Below are 22,180 nucleotides of genomic sequence, written 5' to 3'. Positions count from 1 at the left end.
ATGGTTTTAAGTCAATAAGGGCCAGATTTGAGATTTAAGTGAAAGTTTGTGTTTTTTACGAGACAAAAAAAGTTCATGTTCCTCGACCTAAAGTTGCTTTTTACGGACAAAAAAAGTTCGGGCTATAATTGTCCATTTACCTAAAGTTGATGCTTTTTATGGAACAAAAAAACATTTGGGCCAAAATTGTCCATCGACCTAAAGTTGGTGCTTTTTTTTGGAATTAACCCTATTTTGATGTGGGACGAGGAGAAATATCTCCCTCTCTCCTTTTCTTTTTATTGAATTTTCGTTTTTTAGCCATCCTTTTTATTGAGAATTGAATATCATTAACTTGCGTCCTTTCCCTCCCCCTTGTTCGATACAAGAAAGAGGGGAGAAGATAGCATGACACGATCGGACACGACTACGGGCCCATTTGACTAAATCTATGAATCATTCAGGGCGTGAATGATAATCATTCTAGTTAGAAATAGATTTTTCTATATTCTTTTATTTGAATGAGTTTCTGAATAGAAATACGCGTTTGATATGGGCACAAAAGTTCTTTTCTCAAAATAGAAATTCACAAAATTTCTCCCTCTTACACTTTTTTCCATTCACCGACGGGCGGTGGTCAGCAACAGGAAGCGGCGGCCGTCGAGAGGTGAAGACAAGTGATGAGAAGAGTTTTTATTTCTTCTTTTGTTTGAGAAATAAAAAAGTAGAAAATTTTTACTTATCAATTTTGTTCAAAACTTATTTCTAGAGTAAAAATTTGTTCCAAAAATAGAGTCTGGAATAGAAATGTGATAGATAAGGATTTCTGTTCCAAACCTATTACCGTGAACAGAAAAATGAAAAACAAGAAATACAATGGTTATCATGCTCTCCCACTAGGGGTGTCTAAAAGAACTGGGAACCGCCCGAACTGCCTAGGATCGCCCAGAACCGGTGGTTCCTAAGGGAATCGATCTAGTTACCGGTTCCAATTTTTGGGAATCGGTGGGTACCGATCAGGTTCCCGGTTTCAGGTGTGGAATCGCTCACCTGCCCACCCACCCGGACCGGACTGGTAATATAATAATAAATATAATATATTTATTTAATTTTTAATTTTTTTAAAAAAAGAAAAATCATAAATCCCTAAACTAAATCTAACTCACTCAACGCTTACCGCCTCACATTGAGCTGAGAAACACATTTTTTCGCTTTCACCTCACGCTTACTCTCACTCTCTCTCTTCTTGGTCAATGCTCACCTTATCGTCTTCGACTCTTCATCTCCGTCTCCGTCTCCTTTTTTCCATCTTCGTCCTTGGCTAGTGGGATCAATTCTATGGACCCACCTGGAAACCAGACCGGACCGGCGGTTCGATTTCCGGGTGGATCCATAAATTCAATGGGCTGTTTCCGATTCCAATTTTTTGGAATCGGTCTTTAGTGGGCGGTTCCTGGTTCTAGGGTGAGAACTGCCCACCCAGACCATGCTCACCCCTAACTCCCACTGGTTCTTGGACCCATTCGGGAATCAAACTACTTATCTGGTCTAATTCTTGGGTGGGTCCATGAAACCGGCCATACGACAATGAAGGCCAAATAGAAGCATCAAACTAGATTATATTACCTCAACCATCTTAATAATGTGATGAAGTTTTTGGGTCCATTCAGTTACATTTTGAAGAACTATATGTATTATCAGGAGAAAATTACCAAAAAAGTCATAAATTATTATCAATTTAGTTCTAAACCTCTTTTTTTTTTTATCAATTGAATCATAAACCTTTTGTGTTTATGCTAATTCAGTCTATCTGGCCAATTTTGATCGAAAATCGCTAATATGGATGTCGGCCATCCTATGTTCACGCCGACTTGAACAATTTTTATTCATTCAACACCAAATAAAAACACAACCTTTTCCCGACACAACAATTTTACACACGGACTTTCAAACGTATCAAATAAATACACAGCATCTCAGTCGCTGCAATAAATCTAGCATTCTTAGTTCCTAGTTACTCTATTGCCCTTTACAGCTCCAAATAATTTACAGAATTGCCATTACGGCTGTATTCTGTGGTAAAAACTTAATTTTTCATCAGTCTCGCCCAACCATCTTTTTTGTATGCATACCCCTTAACTTGAGCTTGGGTTCCGGCAATAATTCTCTGGGTGGGCCCCCTCTTCTCGTACTGTACACTCCCGGGCTGGCGAACAGCCAATCACGCGATGCCACGCGCCGCTAGTCAAGGCCCCACTTCATAAAATATAGAAAAGGCGGCGATCTTCCTTTTGGTTTGGCCATTTCTGACGTCGCTGTCGGACAGCCTGGCTTTTTGTCTCATGTCCGATGAACCCAGAGTCCCAAAGATCAGACACGCCCGAAACGGAGACAGAAATGGGAAAAACGTGTCGAGAAACGGAAGGTCGGGAAACTTCTGGCTGGCGCGGAAACTACGAGCGTTAAGCACAAAGAAGAGCAGCGTTCGTCGCCTGAAAGGAAAAATCTTGCGGAGTCCGAGCACAGTGCGAATTAGCGATAGCTTCGGATTGTGTGAGTCTCTGTCTGTGTTGCTCTCGTGCTAGTCATCTTTCTTGGATGTTCTGCGTTTCTTTCTTTCATTTTTTCCTCTGTTTTTTTTTTTTTTGGGGGCGGTTGGCGAAGTTGGTGGACTGACTTCCTTTGAATTGCTTGCTCTTGGGTTCTTGATTGCTTCTGCGTGTCTCCGATATCCTCCACTTCAACCACTTGCCACTTGGTATTTTTTAGGCCACGCTTGTGATTTTGCTTTGGTTTGTTTGACGTGAGAGCTCCTTTGTACGTTAAAACACTGTTAGTTCTTACTTGAGCGTCATGGATTGATGGTTTACATTGTTCAACTGATGCGTTTGATCACGAAGCTTACGGTTTCTGGTTCTCCCCATGTTATATTGCAAGCGAACCAAGCAGACTTTAATAGGATGCATAGCACCGATTTCCGTTTAAAGTTTTGGCATAATGGGCTGAGGCTCAAATTCTGGGAAACAGCAGATCGCGTGACGCTGCGGTAATCGAGGCGAGCCGTGCGAATGGAAAGGGGATGATCTATAATTTCTTGATCACATTCATTCTGGTCCATTGTACATCATCACGTGTATGTCTTCTGCTTTTGCAAGAGACTAGATGCTTATGACTGATAAAAAGAGTGACTGGCGGTCGCTCTCAGATCTGTTTCATCATCCTGAATTCATAGTTGTATAGAGAATTATGTCAATAAGAGGAGCAGTTAGTCTGTCTGAGCCCCCAGTTGCATCAACTTCGTGCAAGAGTTTGAGACCATAATGATTTTGATTTTGTTATTTGAACACAATTGTACCTGAAGAGCATAACGTAATATAGACAAATCTTACTGTCTGACACCACAATGAGCTTTTTTATCTCAGGATCCACCTGATGAAATAGCACCAGTTTAACTCTTGAATCCTTTATTGGGTCTATTGGTCTGCCTCAAATATATGATTGTGATTCAGTCACCTATTTGCACAAAAATTTCCATTGTTTATGTAAAATCTGACGACTGTTTTACTGATTGGACAAGTAATCTTGACATTTCAGGTTGCTCGGGTCTTGATTGGTTGTTCAAGGTCTAGTTGGTAACCAAGTGTTTCTACACAGATCATCAAAAATTGGAAATTGCATTCAGGTTCAGAACGAGATGGGGTCTGAAGGGCCAAAGCCCGTCACAATAAATGTAACTGGATTCAAGAAATTTCAAGGTGTCCCCAAAAATCCCACAGAGACTATTGTTAATAATCTGAAAAGTTTTGTCGAGAAGAAAGGGCTACCACCTGGAGTGACTTTTGGGACCTGCACCGTACTAGAGGTTGCAGGTGATGGTGCACTTCCCATGCTTTTCAAAGTTCTGGAATCTGGCTTCTCGAGTAATGGTTCGACATGCGATGCGCAAGTTGTGTGGGTTAGTTTTGGACGCTTCTTAACTATTCAATGAGATCGACAAGCAATGCATATATATCATGATAAGTTAACTGCTGTTGGTACATTTAATTTGTTATATTAGCCCATTGCAGCGGAAGTAGTACTGGTGACAGTGGCTCTTTCATTAGGATTGACTGAGTAGTGAGTGTGATGATCTTGTCATGTTTCTTTGAATGTGCATGTAGTTTGCAATCAGCAAAAGTAGCAAGAAGGACTTATATAATTGCAGCCGAAGAAGTACTAGTAACAGTGGCTCTTTCATTAGGATTGACTGAGTAGCGAGTGTGATGATCTTGTCGTGTTTCTTTGAATGTGCATGTAGTTTGCAGAAGGTTATTGCAGGGAAGACAAGTTAATTTGATATTCTTGCATTAGTCTAGTGATTCCAAAGTACAGTTTTAGTTGCTATGAATGCGACTGTGTATTTGCAGCTTCACTTGGGGGTAAATAGCGGTGCTCATAAGTTTGCCATTGAGCGGCGGGCGGTTAACGAAGCCACTTTTTTTTGTCCGGACGAGCTAGGATGGCAACCTCAGGTTGGGATGCCTCTCTTTGCTAATTAATACGGTTTTTTTTCTTGTTGAGTATGTCTTGGGTATTCGACTCAAATTGAGTTTTGATACCCAAATTGAAATTTGTGGCGACCTGACTTGAGAAGAAAAAATGGAGGTTCAGTGTTGGTAGTGGCAAGCCTGTAGCCCAACACTAATCCTCGGCGGGGGTGCAGAGGCTGCGCTCCTGCGGTATGGAGCAGTATAAATGTTGTTTTTTTTTCCAGTAATTAGGTTTAAAATAGAGATAGAAAGAATCTTTAAGTTTTTTGAGCCACCTTTTGTAATCATTGAATTTTCATTGTGGATTTTGCTTCTCTTCTCCTCGTGTTTTTCCTGAAAGTTGTTTCCATGTAAATCTATGTATTCTTTTATTCTTCTCAGTTTTAATTTTGTTGTGGTTTCCGCATTGGTCGTAACAGTTCTCTTGCCGTTGTTTGTCCCTTTTTTTTTTTTTGGTCGTGGTTGTTTGTCCTTGAGATGGTGCTCTCACAATTTCGCCTTTGCTTCTTTCAGCAACTTCCGATAGTTCCTGAAGATGGCCAAACTTCTCGAACAAGACAGGTTTGTAGTAATTCCAAACACTGGAATAAAATTTGCTGATCTTTTTGCACATTTAACCAGTGTAATCTGACAAAGTTACCATTCTAGTCTCTAGAAAGCACAACACTCAAGACAGATCTAGTTGATTACATTATCCTTGAACTTTTAAAAATTCACTCAATGTAGTCCTTCTGTTGAAAATTCTAATACCGTAAGTCACATGACCATAATTTTTCTTAACTTGACGTTAGATTCATGTCATTATTTTGGCCCAATAAATGCTGACGTGGTGTCAATTCATGTTGAATTAATGTAGATAATGTGGCGGCATACTTAATGGAAGAACTACATTGAGTGAATTTTTGAAATTTCAGGGATTAAACTGAATAAAAAAGAGTTTAGATAGTACGTTGGACATTGAAAAAAATTTTAGAGACCGCCCATGTTACTATCTCTTATGTGTTACTTCTCAAAAAGTAATTGGCTAGCTCTATGTCATTCATTTTGCGAGCAAGCACTCATCGCACTACTTGCAGCACGTTATTTCTGGAAATGTAAACTGACTAATTTTCAAATTTATATGAGAAGTAATGTTATTTCTTGTCTGCGACCTGTAAATCCTGTATTCTTATGACATTCTTGAAGACTTCCTTCTCTACGGAAGCAATCCTCAAGTTCTTGAAGAAGAAGGGCTATGACGTGACTCGTTCGAACGACGCTGGCCTTTTCATCTGCAACTACGTCTACTACCACTCTCTTCGGCTTGCAGAACGGAGGGGTAGCAGATCTCTCTTTGTGCACGTTCCTCCCTTCTCAAGAATCGATGAAGAGACTCAGATGAATTTCGTAGCCTCCCTCTTGGAAGCCATTGCATCATCATGCTGACGTCCAGACAAAATGTATCCAGACTTCTTTTCGGTCTTGTTTTGCTTTTTCTTGTCTGTGATCTGCTTGGGTATGGGAAGCAATTGCACGAACAATCTTCTTGCAAGTTGTAAAAGAATTCACGTTGTATCCCACCAGTATAAGGGACTTTTGTGATTTTCAGCAACTCTTCTTACCAAGGCCGACAACTTCAGATCATCATCTAGTGTTATGATGAGTTAGTGAGGAGGAGTTGGTCAGAAACACTTGGAATGGGCAGGCCTAATCTATGTTTGCGTCAAAGTTGAAGTTTCTCAAGAAGAATCGATGTGGAGACAATCGGGATCGCATCGAGATTTGCTGAAGATCTACTGTCCAATTGGTTCAATAATCTAGGATTTGGAATTTAGAATGGTTGTGTAATTATGTTTGATCACTTGGCTAATTTAAGATACTCGAAATGTTCTTGATTTGCAAGTTTCTTCAGGATTGCTTAAATATAGATTAGACATTTAATATTGATGTTGCCTATTTGAATTTCGTATATTAGGTTGGTGTAGAAACCTAATTTTTTTACCGGGATTTCACTGAAATTCATTTTGGTCAAAATTGCGATCAAGAGGTATGACTGGGTGGTGCTTTGCGAGAGCTTTCTCACGACACCTGATTTGACCAAACCGAACAATCAAGTTACTGGATATCGCGACTGTCCAATTTGGATGGGGTCGAAGTCACAATTTCACATATAGGATGATGAAATCATGCGGGGAATTAAAAAAGATACTTCGATCAAGATTTGAGGGTAAACAAAAGTGGCTCTAAATCTTTTCCATTGTACAAAACCAACTAATATGATCACTTCCAAATTCTTCATTATAATTAGTGGAATGTCAAAAAGAATCCACTCAAACCTGGTCGAATTTGTCCGGGAGCTTCTTAGGCTTTTTCTCTATTATTTTTGTTTGGATCGGTTTAAGCCATTTGGAATTTGAGCATCTTTTTTTTCGGTAGGATGGAAAATTTTCATTTCACGCAAAAATTAGGTACATAACTTCAAGACAATAATGCAAATCCCACAAAGCAAGTAAATATGAAAAATGAATTGACTTAATAAAGCCTACAGAGATTTGATCATTCCACTAGAACGGATTTGTCATAACATCAAAGCACAACTGGCGACCGATCACTAAATCTCGCATCATCATCTTTAGAAATGAGCATATGCCAAAATTTCCTCGGAGATAGTAACGGGCATAAGTTTGGCATCCCCATCACCATCACCAAATAGAGAACAATAACACCAACAAGTTGAAAGAGCACATATAAGGACTTGTAAATCCTCGATCTATATTTAGATTGGGATAGAAGAGCATCCAAATCTTGATTTAGCTCTAGATTGAGAGAGAAGAGCTGAAAAAGAGGCATAAGTGGATTACAACATCACTTTTGGATAAGTCAACAGCAGTAGAAGTGAAACCAACATTGGCACTTCAGTAATTACTTTTTAACCATGATCGGCACTTAAGTGATCATTTTTTAAACACGACTAGCACTTAGGTAATCACTTTCAACAAAACTTGACACTCAAACAATCACTATTTACTACTTATGATACTGAAATAATCACTCAGGAATTTGTTACCACTCCTTAATTTGACCGGTGTTTGTAGCAAATCGTTACTAGCAAAAATTACAGCAAACCATTGCAGCAAACCAAACATCTCAAGTAAAAACTAAGCAAACCAAGATTAAGAATACACAACTAAGCTAGAGAACTTGTAAGTGCTTAAAATCAACGAGTTCCAACCTTCCATTTCCACCATATATTGCAGCAAACCTTTTGTTCCATATAAAGATTGCAACAAACTAATAACACAACAATACTTATAAATTACCCAATACAAGTACATATTCCACTGATATTCAATTATGGTAAACTGAGAAACTTCTTCTCATCACCCACTTTACATTTAACCATAAAATAGGCTATACAAGAGAACAACAACACAATCAATGCTTGATAAAACTTTCTTTCAATTGTCATCCTTGGAATTTGATTCTTTGAATGGTTGGCTAGAGATTCTAAAGCCTTTATTTCAGCTTGCATTGAGTCAACATCCTCAACTCATTCATTAATATAGGTGGAAACTGATGTCGTCCTTCAAGTAGCTCCAAGATCACCTTTGTCGTTCGATTGGAGAATTTCACATGGACCCATTTGAAAATATTTGTACTTCGAGCCTTCTCTATACTTAGTGCATCTATGGAATCTTCTCCCAAGATTCAACCGAGTCCAAAATGTTCTTCTTAGACTTGGTAACACACAAAAATAGTAACATTCACTATTTTCTTCGCTTCGTTGATACGAATTTGAGCTGCTGCTGAAGCTCCTGCCCACTATTTACAAGATTGAGCTGATAATTTTGGGAGGAAACTGAAATAGAAAGTGAATTTGGGTTCAATGGCCAGTTAGAGATTGAAATTTTTTTTTTTGGGGGGGGAGGGGGGGTTTGTTCTCTTTCAATTTGGGGATTTAGGTAGCGTGATACCTTGTTTTCGACAGTGTCACGAACCGTTTGGTAATGCAATATCATTTTTCTATTTTTGGGATAACTTTTTGTTCAAGAACTGATTCTGAACCAGAAATCAGAACAAAAAAAAAAGTAGGTTTTCTATTTCTAGACAAAAAATGAGAATCATTTCTGAGAGAACTCTTTCTTCAAAACATATGTTCATATGGAAGTCACGATCTTTGAGGTGGAAAAAAAAAGCAAAAAATCAAAAATTTCAAAACTTTACAGAATGGTTTAGAATTTGTGGCTACCCACTTTGAGCGAAATTTAAATTTTTTTAGGAGCCGAAAAAAATAAAAAATAAAAAATAAAAAATTTCACAAAATGGCTTAGAATACCTATGGCCATCCACTTTGAGCGAAATTTAATTTTTTTTAGATGCCAATAAAAAATAAAAAATAATCAAAAAATCAAAAATTTAAAAACTTCATAGAATGTCTTAGAATCACCCGTGCGATTTTTGAGCGAAATTTAATTTTTTCAAAAAAAAAATTAAAAAGCAAAAATTAAAAATTTCAAAACTTCACGTATGGCGTAGAATACCTGTGGCCATCCACTTTGAGCGAAATTTAAATTTTTTAGGTGCCGAAAAAAAAAAAAATTTCAAAACTTCCAGAATTGCTTAGAATACCCGTGGCCACCACTTTGAGCGAAATTTAATTTTTTTAGGTGCCGAAAAAAATAAAAATAAGCAAAAATTTCAAAACTTCACAAAATGGCTTAAAATACCTGTGGCCACCCACTTTGAGCGAAATTTAATTTTCTTTAGGTGCTGAAAAAAAAATCAAAAAATCAAAAAAATCAAAAAAATCAAAAATACCATTTGGGCACCTAAAAAAATTAAATTTCACTCAAAGTGGGTGGCTAGAGGCATTCCAAGTTATTCGTGAAGTTTTGAAATTTTTGATTTTTTGTTTTTATCTTTTTTTCGCATCTAAAAAAATTTAAATTTCGCTCAAATTAGGTGGCCACAGATATTCTAAGTCATTCTGTGAAGTTTTGAAATTTTTGATTTTTGATTTTTTTTTTCACCTCCAAAAATTAAAATTTCACTCGAGGTGGGTGGCGCGGTATTCTGCCCATTCCGTGAAGTTTTGAAATTTTTGAGTTTTTGAATTTTTTGGGCACCTTAAAAATTTAAATTTCACTCAAAGTCAGGTGGCACATGTATTCTAAACTATTCTGTGAAGTTTTGAAATTTTTGAATTTTTGGGCACATAAAAAAATTTAAATTTCACTAAAAGTGGGTGGCCACATGTATTTTAAGTCTTTCTATGAAGTTTTGAAATTTTTTATTATTTTTTGAAAAAATTCAACAAATTTCCTATTTTCCCGAAATCTGATTTTTTTTTTATTTTTTGGAAATTGTGATGAATTTTTCTAGAATTTTTGAATTTTTTTGGATTTTTTGAATTTTTTTTGAGATTTTTAGGAATTTTTTGGATTTTCTAATTATTTTTATTCCATTTCTAAAAAAATGGATTTTTGTTGCTGGAAATAGAATTTTGTGTTTATCAAACGGGTTTTTGTTTTAAGAAATAGAAATTTTGTGCTGTTATCAAACGGGTTTCTGTTCCAGAAATAGAAATTTTTGGTCGTTATTTCTATTTCAGGAACTCATTCTGGAACAGAATGGTTATCATGCACACCCTTAGAGTTCTTATTTGAAGGGAAGGCGCTAGACGATGTCGTTTTAGGGTTTAAATGCTGACTAGACTCTCTGGTAAGCCACGTTGGCTTAGGAAACTAATAAAAAAATGCTACATTGGATTGCCGGCCAAATAGATTACAGTTGACACTAAAATAATCGTTTTTCAAAAAAATTGACATTTAAGTGATTCGGAGAAAACTTTTGACACTAAAGTGAGTGCCGTATACAACTTTTGACACTTCTAATATCCTTCTGCTGAGCAATTAGGGTTTAGGGTTTTTCATGAGAAGATAAGTAATTTTGCCTCAATCGTGTCTTTCAAATTTGTGTCTAGATTCACCGAAACTGTTGGTGATTTTTGTTTCACCTTTTGTCGCTTTGTATTTACTCATGAGTCAGTTTGATTGTTTTACCTTTTGTCGCTTTGTATTTACTCATGAGTCAGTTTGATTGTGTTTTCATTCATCCATCGCGGTTTATGCTCATGGAATGATAATCTCTAATGAAAAGTGGTTTTTCCATAGTAAAGAACAACGAGGGAAAATCGAACTGAACTTGGCCGAGAGATCCTTTTATTTTTCTTTAGTTTGATTATTGTTTGTCTGCATTGGCTTCGATTCTTCTTCGTTTTGATTTGGGTTTAGCGATTTTTTGGATTTAGCATTTGTTCCATTTTTCTTAATCGATAGGGCTAAAACAAGGTTGTTTCTCTGTGGTTTTGGCCGATTTGGATTTCTCCGATGAGCCACGTAGACGAATTTATATTGCCACGTTTGATTTCTAGCATTCCAAATCGGAGTTGGCAAATGATTCGGCGAAAAGTTTTGGCACCAAAGTGAGCGTCGTACGAAAGGTGCGACACTTCTAGTGCCTTTTCCTAGTTATTAAAGAACCTCCAAGAAAACTGAAAAGAAAAGAAATTCTTCAGTGAATTAATCTGAATTATTACACTCATGGAGTAATTTCTCGACAAGGAGGCGCCTATGCCAAGGATCCGGGTAAAGGGAGTCTTGATGATGGCGAATTCCAAGGACTGCATATGTCGTATTTGCCGTCATCTAAATTGAATAAACACAGACCATCCGGTACAACGCTCCACAAACAATTGTGTCGGCATCGATCATCGTCTCTAGGCTGTACATAAACATCAAAGTAGTGAAATTGACCCGGCCACTGAAAGCTGCAGAAGAAGAGAGTGCTTTTTAAGAGCACGTTCGGTTTAAATTCAAAGTGGAAGGATTCACCAGGACCGAGCGAACGGAAGCGGAGATCGTCATTCTTAGATTTGCAGTGCACTACCAGATTCGGCACTCCGGGCAAATTGTTGGTGATTACAAGGTGAACTTTAGAGTGCCCAAACAGACCGCCATCGATAGCCTCACCCAGAAAGCATAACAACCCAAGGGAAGACAGCAAAACGAGCCTTGTTGGTTTACCCATCTTTCAAGGCCTATCTTTGTTTGAGAGAACAGTGACAAAATAGACTCTGCAATCTGCTCTATTTGAAGGAGGAAAACGATGCTTGTTTTTGTGAAGTGAAGAAGCCGCGTCGGAAAGTATCTGGGTGGGGGCTCTTTTCAACCCTTAATCCACCCATGTTCTTTTTAGATTGACAAAATTGGCCTATATGGTTTCCATATTTGTATAGAGTGTCTTTAATTTAGTCATTTTCCTTTTATGATTTTCTATCAAATTTAAATATATTGCTATTTAAGAAAGTAAAAACCAGTCTCTTCTCCATTATTTCTCTTCTAACAACTCGTATATATTTCGTCCCTCCTATCAAAAGCTCTCTTTTCTAGTGAATTTAATTTCATTAGTCCAAAAAAAAAAATCAAGTCTCTTTATTTACTATATTAAAGAATTTGTGTTTGTTTGGTATTGGCAAGACAATTTTACACTGAATATATAAGACGTTATGAGAGTATCTAGAAATACATAAAAAAAGTCGACATGAAAAAGATATGTACATCGAGGCATCTTGATATTTTTCGTAAACACTCTATCAATGATATAAAATTTTTTGTATCCAAAATGAATGAAATCTCACTTTCACTTAAAAAGAATCTCATTTTAAGAAAATAGGCCTAGGCTAGTCGATTTGTTCCCGAGGGCATGGGCCGGCTTGAGCTCACTTGGGCCAAGGGGCCGTGCCTGGGTCATGCCAGCCCCAGTGGCCATTACTAGCTATAGTTGTACCAAACAAACTTTGGTGTTTCTCATGCCTAATTTAGTTGGAAAAATTTTTTTTTTATTGTTTTTTTTAGGGTAAAGGGCACTTAATAGTTCCAAAACTCTGGTTCAATATGTAACGTCATCCCTGAAATTTTAATTCGTTCAGTATGATTTTTGAATTATTCTTAAATATTTCATCGAGTTCCTAAACTTTCAATATGTTCAATCTCATCTATTAACTTTTCATGAGAAAGTTAAATCTATCTTTGAAAATTTTTTTATAGGTTTTCATAACTACACTATTTCCCGAATTTTGTAATATGTTTTCTTTTCAATCTATTTCCTAAACCAACAGAGAATATGCTATCTTTTTATTACAATTTTGCTTTTTCGGTTTTTATAAATATTACGATAGTTCCATATAATTTGCGATCTCTATAATAGAAAAGGCAAATTCACCTTATTTTTGTTCCTTCCTACTCTCTCTCTCTCTCTCTGTCTTCAAAGACAGTTCCCTCAGATTTTGTTCTTGTTTTTCCATTTTAACCGAATCCTAGAGGCATGAATCATCGTCATCTTTCGACTTAGAATTCAGTTAAGCGACCAGGTGATGCCAAGCAAAAGATTGCTTCGCCTTGTAAGAACAATTACGACCTTCACCCCAAGACGCATACCCCTTCGTGCGCACGCTCCGCAGAGCTCGCCTCGCGATTCTGTTTACTTCACGAACCGTGCGCTTGATGATTTGATCAAATCGGGGGATGTCCGCTCTGCCCTCGACGTGTTCGACGAAATGCCAGCTCGTAATGTCGTCACTTATAATTTACTCATTTCCGGGCAAGGCCGACATGGGTTCGCCGAGGAGGCTCTTAATTTGTACGGTACTATGGTTTCACAAGGAGTTGGAGAAAGCGCGCAGACCTTTTCGACCGTGCTGAGTATTTGCACGAACGGGAGTTTTTACAGAGGAGGAACGCAAGTTCATTGCAGGGTTGTTCTGCTTGGATTTAGTTCGAATCTGTACATAGGCAGTGCCCTTGCTGGTCTTTACTTGCGTATGGGATTCGTCGACGTCGCTTTGGAGATTATCCGAGAATTGCCGGAGCGAAGTTTGGCTGCGTGGAACTTGATTTTACGTGAATTTTGTGATGTGGGTGGACCAGATCGGTTGTTTGGATTGTTTGGTGAGATGAAAGTTGATGGCTTTGAGCCAAATGGGCTTAGTTTCTGTTATATGATTAATGGGTGTGCTAAGGAGAAGCTTGTAGACGAAGGAAAGCAACTGCATTGTCAGGTGATTAAGGCTGGATGGGCAGAGTCTCAAATTTTTGTTGCAAATTCTTTGGTGGACTTTTACTCCAGTTGTTGGTGTCTAAATGATGCAAAGAAGTCATTTCTTTCTGTTCCAGTTGAGGATGCGATTTCTTGGAATTCCATTGTTTCGGTCTACACGGGGCACGGGTTATTGCTCGATGCTCTTGAATTATTCTCCAGGATGCAGTTCTGGGGCCAGAGACCTTCTGTCAGATCAATCGTTGGGTTCTTGAATTTATCCAGTGAAACAAGGAATATCGATCTTGGGAAGCAGATTCACTGTCTTGCCATAAAATTGGGTTTTGATCAGGAGAGTGTTTATGCTCAATCTGCTCTTATTGACATGTATGGAAAATGTGGTGAAATCGAGTGCTCAATTTCGGCATTTGAGAGTCTTACTGAGAAATGCATTGGTTGCTGCAATTCACTATTGACGTCTCTATTGCAATGTGGCATGGTAGAAGATGTGGTTGAGTTATTTGGTTTTATGGTTGATGAGGGGGTTGGTTTTGATGAAGTCTCTCTATCGACGATGCTGAAAGCAATATCGATGTCTGCTCGCGGAAGCTTAACGAGCTCTGATTTGGTTCGTGGCTGTGCAATAAAATCAGGTTACGAATCAGACACTGCAGTTTCTTGTTCTTTAATTGATGCATATTCAAGATGGGGTCGCATAGATCTTTCCCACGAGGTTTTTGAGAATATGGCTTCACCAAATGTCATGTGCTTCACATCGATCATCACTGCGTATGCCCGCAATGGAATGGGAAGACAAGGCCTTGAAATGCTTGATGCCATGACTAAAAGGGGTCTAAAACCTGACGAGGTGACCTTCTTGGCTACACTATCGGGGTGCAGTCACTCGGGGCTGGTTGAAGAAGGAAGATTCCTTTTCTATAATATGACATTCCATCACGGGATAAACCCGAACCGGAAGCATTATTCGTGCATGATTGATCTCTTCGGGCGTGCAGGGCTGCTTTCTGAAGCTGAAGAACTGCTGAAACAGGTACCAGAGAAAGCTGATTGTGCAATGTGGAGCTCATTATTGAGAAGTTGTAGGGTCCACGGGATGAAATGGTGGGGAGAAGGGCAGCAGAGAAATTGATAGAGTTTGAATTGGGTGATCCTGCTGTTACGCTCCAAGTATCGAACTTCTATGGTGAAATTGGGGAATATCAGACCTCAATGCAAATAAGAGAAATTGCCATGGAGAAGAAGATGACGAGGCAGATTGGTCATAGTTTAATAGAGGCCAAGACTCGTAGCCAACATTAGCATCTTGTACTGGTTGCACCATTTGTGGAAGTCTACATCTACTTGATTAGTTTGCTAAGGCAAATATGCTTTTGCTTGAAGCCTTGAATATGCATGGGACAGTAGTTATATTGGCCATTTGCCTTTCGGTCCCGACTGAATTGACTGACGTCTCTTATTCTTTCCAGGTATTCATTGTTGTAGGTCATTTTATCTGTTCTTGCTTTATTTTATTTTTCCCTCGTGGTGGGGGCAGCATGAAGAGTGCCCATTTGATTTCAGGACCTCTTACACAGTGTACATGTTTATGAAGAAATTCATGCGCTGTTTGAAGCACAGAGAGCCTTGAATATATGATTTCTCTCTCTGGCAGATTTAATAAATAAATATATTTTGGTGCAAAGTGGATTTGATATTTTATTGCTATTTATTTTGGGGTGGAGGAGTAGACTTGAATATCCATAAGCTTTTTTGACCTGTGCTGGTTGAAGAAGAGTAAAGCAAAGACCAGAGAATTTCCCTTGTACTTTAAGTGTGGAAATGCTGCCCCTTCATCTACTTCCAAGCCAAGCCAATGCCCCCTTTCAGAAAACTAATCTGCTATCATTAATTTAAAGTGCATGGCTTCACTTCATTTTATGCAAACCAGTCATCTTGGGAGCAGTTAAGACTGAAAAAAACAATGGACAAATTATTTATTTTGTTACTTAATTTGTTGATAGTAGTTCATGCAGCAGCAAACAAGATTGAGTATGGGAAGTTTAGCATTCTTGAAGAGTTCGAGAGTTTGCACTTTGAAGAGGAAATTGAAGTGGAAGATGCAAATATTCCATCATGGTCAAGCCGTGATGGCAAGGTCCTGGTGAATGTGGATAGCTTCGGAGCAGCTGGAGATGGAATATCTGATGATACTCAGGTGCATATACATATCGTTTTATGGTATTTTGGCTCTAAATTTCAAGAGGCTTGCTATGAAAATGTGTTACATATTTTTCTAATGCTTGTTCGAGGAAACTGAATAAATCATCAACCGGTAGGAATAACTTAAAATTAGAACAAGTGAGAGAAATGTCCAATAATATGACATACAGCATGTCTAGCAGACTGGTCACTACCTTATCTGGTATTTAGCATCCAAAGTTATCAGTTTTTTCACTCCAGTTGCTTATTGGTACAGGCCTTCCTAAAGGCATGGGATACAGCCTGCGCAACACCAAAAGCTGTTTTCTTGGTGCCCCCAGGACGCCGTTATCTAGTCAATGCCACGCGATTCAAAGGACCATGTTCAGATAAGTTAGTCATCCAGGTATCTGTTCCCTCCACCATACAAGGCTTATGTATGGATTCTTGTATATCTTCCAAGTGCTATCTTTAAATGTTCCATTATGCTTGCAATCTTCTGCATTGTTCTTCTCGTTCTTAATGCGATAAACTCCACCTGGATTTTCTTTGACTAAGAATGAACCTATTGGAGTTGCAGATAGACGGGACAATAGTTGCACCTGACGAGCCCAGTAATTGGGATCCAAAGTCTGCACGACTTTGGCTCGATTTTTATAAGCTAAATGGAGTTCTTTTCCAAGGAAATGGCATCATTGATGGATCAGGCAGTAAATGGTGGGCTGCATCTTGCAAAAAGAACAAAGCAAATGTATTAATATCTTCATTATACTTGATAGGATGTTTGTCCCAGTTTTTCATAATACTAACTTTAGTCTTTAATTTGTGTTAACAGCCTTGCCGAGGGGCACCAACGGTAAGGATCTTTTTCCATCGTCATAGGGTTGTGGCGCCTATCTAGAAAACAAATTCATGGCATGAGATTTGTTATTGCCAACCGTACATGCAGTTAATATGACGAGAGGTTTTTGCAGGCACTGACAATTGATTCTAGCTCATCCATAAAGGTGAAGGGACTCACAATTCAGAACAGCCAACAGATGCATTTTGTGATTTCCCGCTCTGATTCAGTTCGGGTATCTGAAGTGCTAGTCTCGGCTCCAGGAGATAGTCCAAACACTGATGGAATCCATATCACTGAATCCACTAATGTTGTCCTCCAAGATTGCAAAATAGGAACAGGTTACTAGAATCCAATTTTCTGCTCAGTGTGCAACGCATAAATGATGAGAAATCAATGCTTATGTTATTTTTATTAACAAGGCAAAATGGTTGTTCAAAGAAATACCGTAATGGTAAATACATGACAGCATTGACAGTGATTTTAAGGAAAATAAAGTTTGGTGCTTCTTGTGTGACTTTCAGGAGATGATTGCGTCTCCATTGTCAATGCCAGCTCCAACATTAAAATGAAGAGAATATTCTGTGGACCAGGACATGGAATAAGGTACAGTATTAACTTTCTTCTTTAGATGAATACATCTAGTGCCCTTAACCAACTCACGAGAGTAACATTTTTTGGAAAGCAAGAAAATGGAAGCCTTTATCATCTGAATTTGAGTCTTGATTTTCTTCTTATTCTTTATCATCTGCAATTCTCTTAAATAGCATTGGAAGCCTTGGGAAGGACAACTCAACCGGCATTGTCTCAAAAGTGGTCCTAGACACAGCATTCCTTAGAGAGACCACCAATGGACTGAGAATAAAAACTTGGCAGGTAATACTCTGAAGCATAGGTTACCTGACTTATGTCAGCTTCAGGCATTCAAGATTGTGTTTCTGAGCCAGCTCCTTCAAACAAACCAAAGGATTGATTGTGGGCCTCACTCGTCTGTCACAACGACACTTGGTCAAATTAATCTAGACAGCGACTCTCACACATTCGCTGGCTTTCTTTATAGGGTGGATCTGGTTATGTCCGTGCAGTAAGGTTCGATAATGTGAGGATGGAAGATGTTGCGAATCCAATCATTATCGACCAATTCTACTGTGATTCACCAACTGTGTGTCAAAATCAGGTAAAGCTCCCAAGTGGTCATCTCTAGCTTTTCTTTTCTGGTCACGCTACAGAAATCCTCTTACCTTGCCAAAACTGACTTTCCATTCTTGTCCATATCCCAAACCGTTGAAGACGTCAGCTGTGAAAATAAGCCAGATAATGTACCGGAACATCACTGGGACCACGAAGAGCGAGAAGGCCATGAAATTCGCTTGCAGCGACACCGTTCCATGCAGCAACATCGTCCTCAGCAATATAAACCTGGAAAGCGAGGATGGGACTGTGGAGACATACTGCAACTCCGCTGAAGGGTTTGGCTACGGCATTGTGCATCCCTCGGCTGACTGCCTCAGTTCACAAGATAAGGACTTAATTTCAATCGGCTGGGCTCAGGAAGCTGCGACTTTCCGACCTATCGGGGAGGATATTGTTCACACCGAGCTCTGACCTTTCTTCAAGCTAGTCTTTTGAAAGACAAAAAAATGTCTTATATAGTTACGTCAATACTAAAAATTGGTAGTAGAGTGGTAGTATTAATTACTGAGGGCTGTTAGAGAAGGATTGAGGTGCCCAAGTAAATTTTCAAGGGAAAGGGAGGGTAAATATAGTCGATGCTTAAACTGCAGTACAATTTATTCAAGAAGATATCCAATTTATGATTGGGTAATACATATGCAATAAGATGGAAAAATATTCTTATGAATGAGATATTACACAATCTTACTACTACTAAGGCCTTGCTTTTCCCCTACAATTGCTGTCAAATTCTACCAGACATTAGGATACTTGTGATGCCCTTTTTTTCTTTTTTACTTTTTAGGCAAATTTTATTCTCCATTTGATGAGCTTAAGTTTGCAAGAAGAAATTACTTGTAAGGTACTAATGTCAAGTCTTGGCATTGGTAGTAAGTGTATGTGGTCGGCAACAGCATTGACTGTGGAGGACGCTGATCGATTTTGGTCGGAAATCGCTGATATGGACATTGGGCGTACTACGTGGCATTGCTGGCGCTGATATGGACCAATTTTGCAATTTTTATTTTTAATTTAAATTATATATTTATTTATTTTCTTTTTTTTTCCCTTTATTGCGGCTCGCGAGGGCCGCCCCATCCAGGCCCTCACTAATCGCGAGCGAGGCGACCCTCACCAAGTCGAGGCTGGTCATCGCTTGTGGCTAGTAAGGATGACCCTCACCTAGCCCTTTTTGGCTATTGCCTGAGATCGGTCACCAACAAAAAGGAAAGGAGAGAAAAAGGAAAATAAAAAAGAGAAAACTTTTAAAACAATTGTCACTATCAACGCCGGCCACACCACATATCTCTATGTTAGCGTTTTTCAGTCAAAATTGGCCAAAATGATTACATTGACAAATCGTCAAAAGATTAAGACTGAAGTGGCACAATTAAAAGGTTTATGATTGAATTGGTACTAATACAATAGATTTAGAATTTTTTTGGTAATTTTCCCATTTCCATGGCAATTAATATAGCGACACCAAGGTTAAAAGCTTAATTAAGTCGGAAAAGGCGACTAAAACTAATTACAAAAACATTAGATCTCAGCATCACTTTTAGTAAGGCGACTAAAACTAATACTCTCAAGATCATATCAACTAGAAGTGATCTTTTGTGAATCCATCGCTTCCATCCCAAGTGACTAATCTTTCAACCAAATGAGAAAGTGGGCTTGACATTGCTTCGCCATGACGAGCTTAGTAGATTAGTCGGCATCAATCATCAAGGGCGACTCTGTCGGCCGATCCATTGTCCTTTTCAGCTTATGGAAAAGCGATGCTAATTTGCATTTAGTATAAATTATCTCCTTGAGCTTATGTTCTGATAATTTAGGGCATGGGTGAGAAGACTCAGCTACTTAGAAGTCAATGAAACATCCTATGAGTCTTTGATTTTTTCTAATTGCTGAAGGTATATAGCTCGTGCGGTATTGTTTCGAGGTACCTGTTTGCTTCAGTCTCCCGCTCATGTCTGTATATGCGCATGTCCAATCACAACTCGGAAATCAAAAGCGGAGCAAGCCTTGGATTACAGGCCAAGCAAAAGAAAGAAGTGGATCCGACCCTTATCGTGTTTAGGAAAAGAAGAACGTATGAACAACTTGATAGCATTAGTTTCACAAAGGCAATCCGTGAGTACTAAAGTTTTAAGGAGGTGTTATGTTTAGTTTTGAGTTGCGTCGTGCAAACGAAGTTAAGGGCAAAATCTCAGAGCACATTTTTAGGTTTTTCCAGGTAATGATGCACAAATTGGGGGTGTTTGCGTGTAGCCGATATATGCACTTGATGACGCACGGGTTTCCCGAGCTCTCCTAGGCTGGCTCGAACCTTTCTGTGGACTAGAGGTGTCAAAATGGGTCTTAAACTCATATATGACCCATTTAAAAATAAATGGGTCATATATGGGTCACTTTAATTTTAAAGAGTCAACCTTAAATGGGTTTTAAATTTTAAAGCTTAAAGATAAATGGGTCTAAATGGGTTGAGTTTGGAACCCATGTCCAACCCACCCACTTAGACCCATCCACACACTATCTCCTCTTTATAAAGATGTTTAAAAAAATCGAAATTTAATTATTTTTATTTTTCTCTTTTTCTTTTATTTTTTATTTTTCTTTTCTCTTCTTTCTTTTTCTTTTTTTTTTATTCCGGCCGGTGGTTGGCCACGGCCACCGGCCACCGGGCCGGAGGTATAAAAAAATAAAAAAATAATTAAAAATTCGATTTGAAAAATAAAAAAAAATATTAATTTTTTTTATTTTCTTAGATAATGACTTTATGGAAAATATTTTTTAGAAATATCGCATTTTTCGTAAAACAAACAGAACCTCAATTTTAAAAAAAATTATAAAATTTTTTCACTAGCTTTGTATTGCATAAAATATTTTAGCAGTATAATTTAAAAAAAAATCATAAGAAACAAGTATTCTTAGATTAGGTTAAATATAAAAGTGTTTTAGCAATATGGATCGGGTCGGGTATGAGTTGGGTATGGGTCGGGTCGGGTATGGATCGAGATATTTACACTATGAATAAATGGGCCATAAACGGGTTAATGGGTCAATTTGGGTCGGACCATTTATGCCCGACCAATCCGATCCGCCACCGTTTAACAGTCTGTGGACCTAGCCGAGCTGCACACCACGAGCAAATGAATTTAGGAGGGCCTTCAATGCTTAAGTCAGTAAATTATCAATAGGAAAGGAAAGGAGAGAACTTTGAGAGAGGATCTGCTCAGAGAAGAGATCCACAGAAACAGAAAACGCCATTGGACTTTCCAAGTGTGGTTTATGAGGAGTCTTTGTGGGCAATACGCTCAAGGAGCAGGGCTAACCTGATCGATGTGCGCATGGCCGCCTGGCCTAGCTGAAAACATCTTTTGTCATTCTTTTTTGACACTCGGACCGTACTACAACGTATATGAATTTTTATTGCGCATAAACGCTATGTTTGTTTCGTGAAAAATGAATGACTTAAAAAGCTTTTGTTTTTAACAATAATTGCTTGTATCGTTTACAAAATGAATGTACGGATATATTTTCATCATCCACGAAAATGTTTAGATACAAATGCTTTGTTTGTTTCACGGAAAATGTTATATTTCTGAAAAATATTTTCTAGGAAGTCATTTCCTGGAAAATGGTAATATTTTTCCGGTGTTTGGCTAAAATATGAAAAAGAACCGGAAAATAATTTCCCCGTCGTTTGAAAATGAAAATATGATTTGATTTTCCTAAATACACAAATATTATTTCGGGCGCTAGCGACTTGCGCATGGACAACTGAGGAAGTAGACACAGGCACCAGGATACTGGGTCCAGTCTCGTTAGACTCCAACCCAGGCGCCGAGGACTCGGGCATGGACACTTGAGTTCCAAGCAAGAGCACAGGCATCGATCTTGGGTCCATAGAAGTCAGAGCCGTGAATCTAGTGCCCATGCACGTCTTCCTAGCACCTCGGCCCAAGTTCACAGAGGTCGGGACCGAGGCCTCGGTGCTCAAGCCTGGATCCTCAGCACTTGCGCCCTGGTCCACAAAGTTCAAGCACGAGACTTAGGGTCCTGGGCCTCGGCCTTGATGGACCCGAGCTTGAGCGTAGGTCTTAAAATCTGCTAGGGAAAAGGACAAAAATTGACGAAATCATATTATAGAGAATAAGAGGGATGTGCGTGGCCCAAAAAGAAGAGGGACATGTCTCAATCAAAGAATTAGCAAAATTTCATTTCAAGTGTTGTGAGTAGATCTGATTGATAGACGGATCCGGATATGTCGGGTCGGGCACTGGGCTAAAACTCATCGCCATGCCCACTATTATATAAATATATTTGGGCCAAAGTTGAGGCCCAAGAATAAATTTGCTTGAACCATCTGCAGACCATGTAC

At 38.7% G+C, this 22,180-nt stretch overlaps 3 protein-coding genes across 4 annotated transcripts; all 3 read left to right on the top strand.

Annotated features, from left to right (window-relative positions):
- Window positions 1-2,317: 2,317 nt before the first annotated feature.
- Window positions 2,318-6,430, top strand: LOC115689930 (uncharacterized). Of its 2 annotated transcripts, none has more exons than XM_030616118.2 (5): window positions 2,318-2,532; window positions 3,574-3,934; window positions 4,386-4,490; window positions 5,022-5,069; window positions 5,694-6,430. In XM_030616118.2, exons 2-5 carry the CDS (start codon window positions 3,674-3,676, stop codon window positions 5,931-5,933), a joined length of 654 nt encoding a protein of 217 aa, XP_030471978.1. In that variant the 5' UTR covers window positions 2,318-2,532; window positions 3,574-3,673; the 3' UTR covers window positions 5,934-6,430. The 2 variants fall into 2 exon arrangements, with proteins under 2 accessions (XP_030471978.1, XP_030471982.1); XM_030616122.2 differs by lacking the exon at window positions 2,318-2,532 and adding an exon at window positions 2,619-2,737.
- A 6,041-nt stretch (window positions 6,431-12,471) lies between these two features.
- On the top strand, window positions 12,472-15,069 carry LOC115689970 (pentatricopeptide repeat-containing protein At5g27110). The gene is given in 2 exon segments (XM_030616184.2): window positions 12,472-14,689; window positions 14,692-15,069. Coding segments are annotated over 2 exon segments (1,980 nt in total). The 5' UTR covers window positions 12,472-12,921; the 3' UTR covers window positions 14,904-15,069.
- Window positions 15,070-15,394: 325 nt separating this feature from the next.
- On the top strand, window positions 15,395-18,514 carry LOC115689971 (probable polygalacturonase At1g80170). Its single transcript, XM_030616185.2, has 9 exons — window positions 15,395-15,798; window positions 16,060-16,188; window positions 16,363-16,533; window positions 16,618-16,638; window positions 16,757-16,964; window positions 17,148-17,229; window positions 17,391-17,499; window positions 17,684-17,800; window positions 17,914-18,514. The coding sequence occupies exons 1-9, from the start codon at window positions 15,565-15,567 to the stop codon at window positions 18,226-18,228; spliced, it is 1,386 nt and encodes a 461-aa protein (XP_030472045.2). The 5' UTR covers window positions 15,395-15,564; the 3' UTR covers window positions 18,229-18,514.
- Window positions 18,515-22,180: the final 3,666 nt, after the last annotated feature.

This window comes from Syzygium oleosum, unplaced genomic scaffold (genome assembly GCF_021117445.2).
Source record: "Syzygium oleosum isolate NSW1041296 unplaced genomic scaffold, Sole_v2.1 Sole_v2.01, whole genome shotgun sequence".
Taxonomy (NCBI): Eukaryota; Viridiplantae; Streptophyta; class Magnoliopsida; order Myrtales; family Myrtaceae; genus Syzygium; species Syzygium oleosum.
The sequence above is the reverse complement of the archived record's forward strand: the minus strand, read 5'-3'. Positions and strand labels throughout refer to the sequence as shown.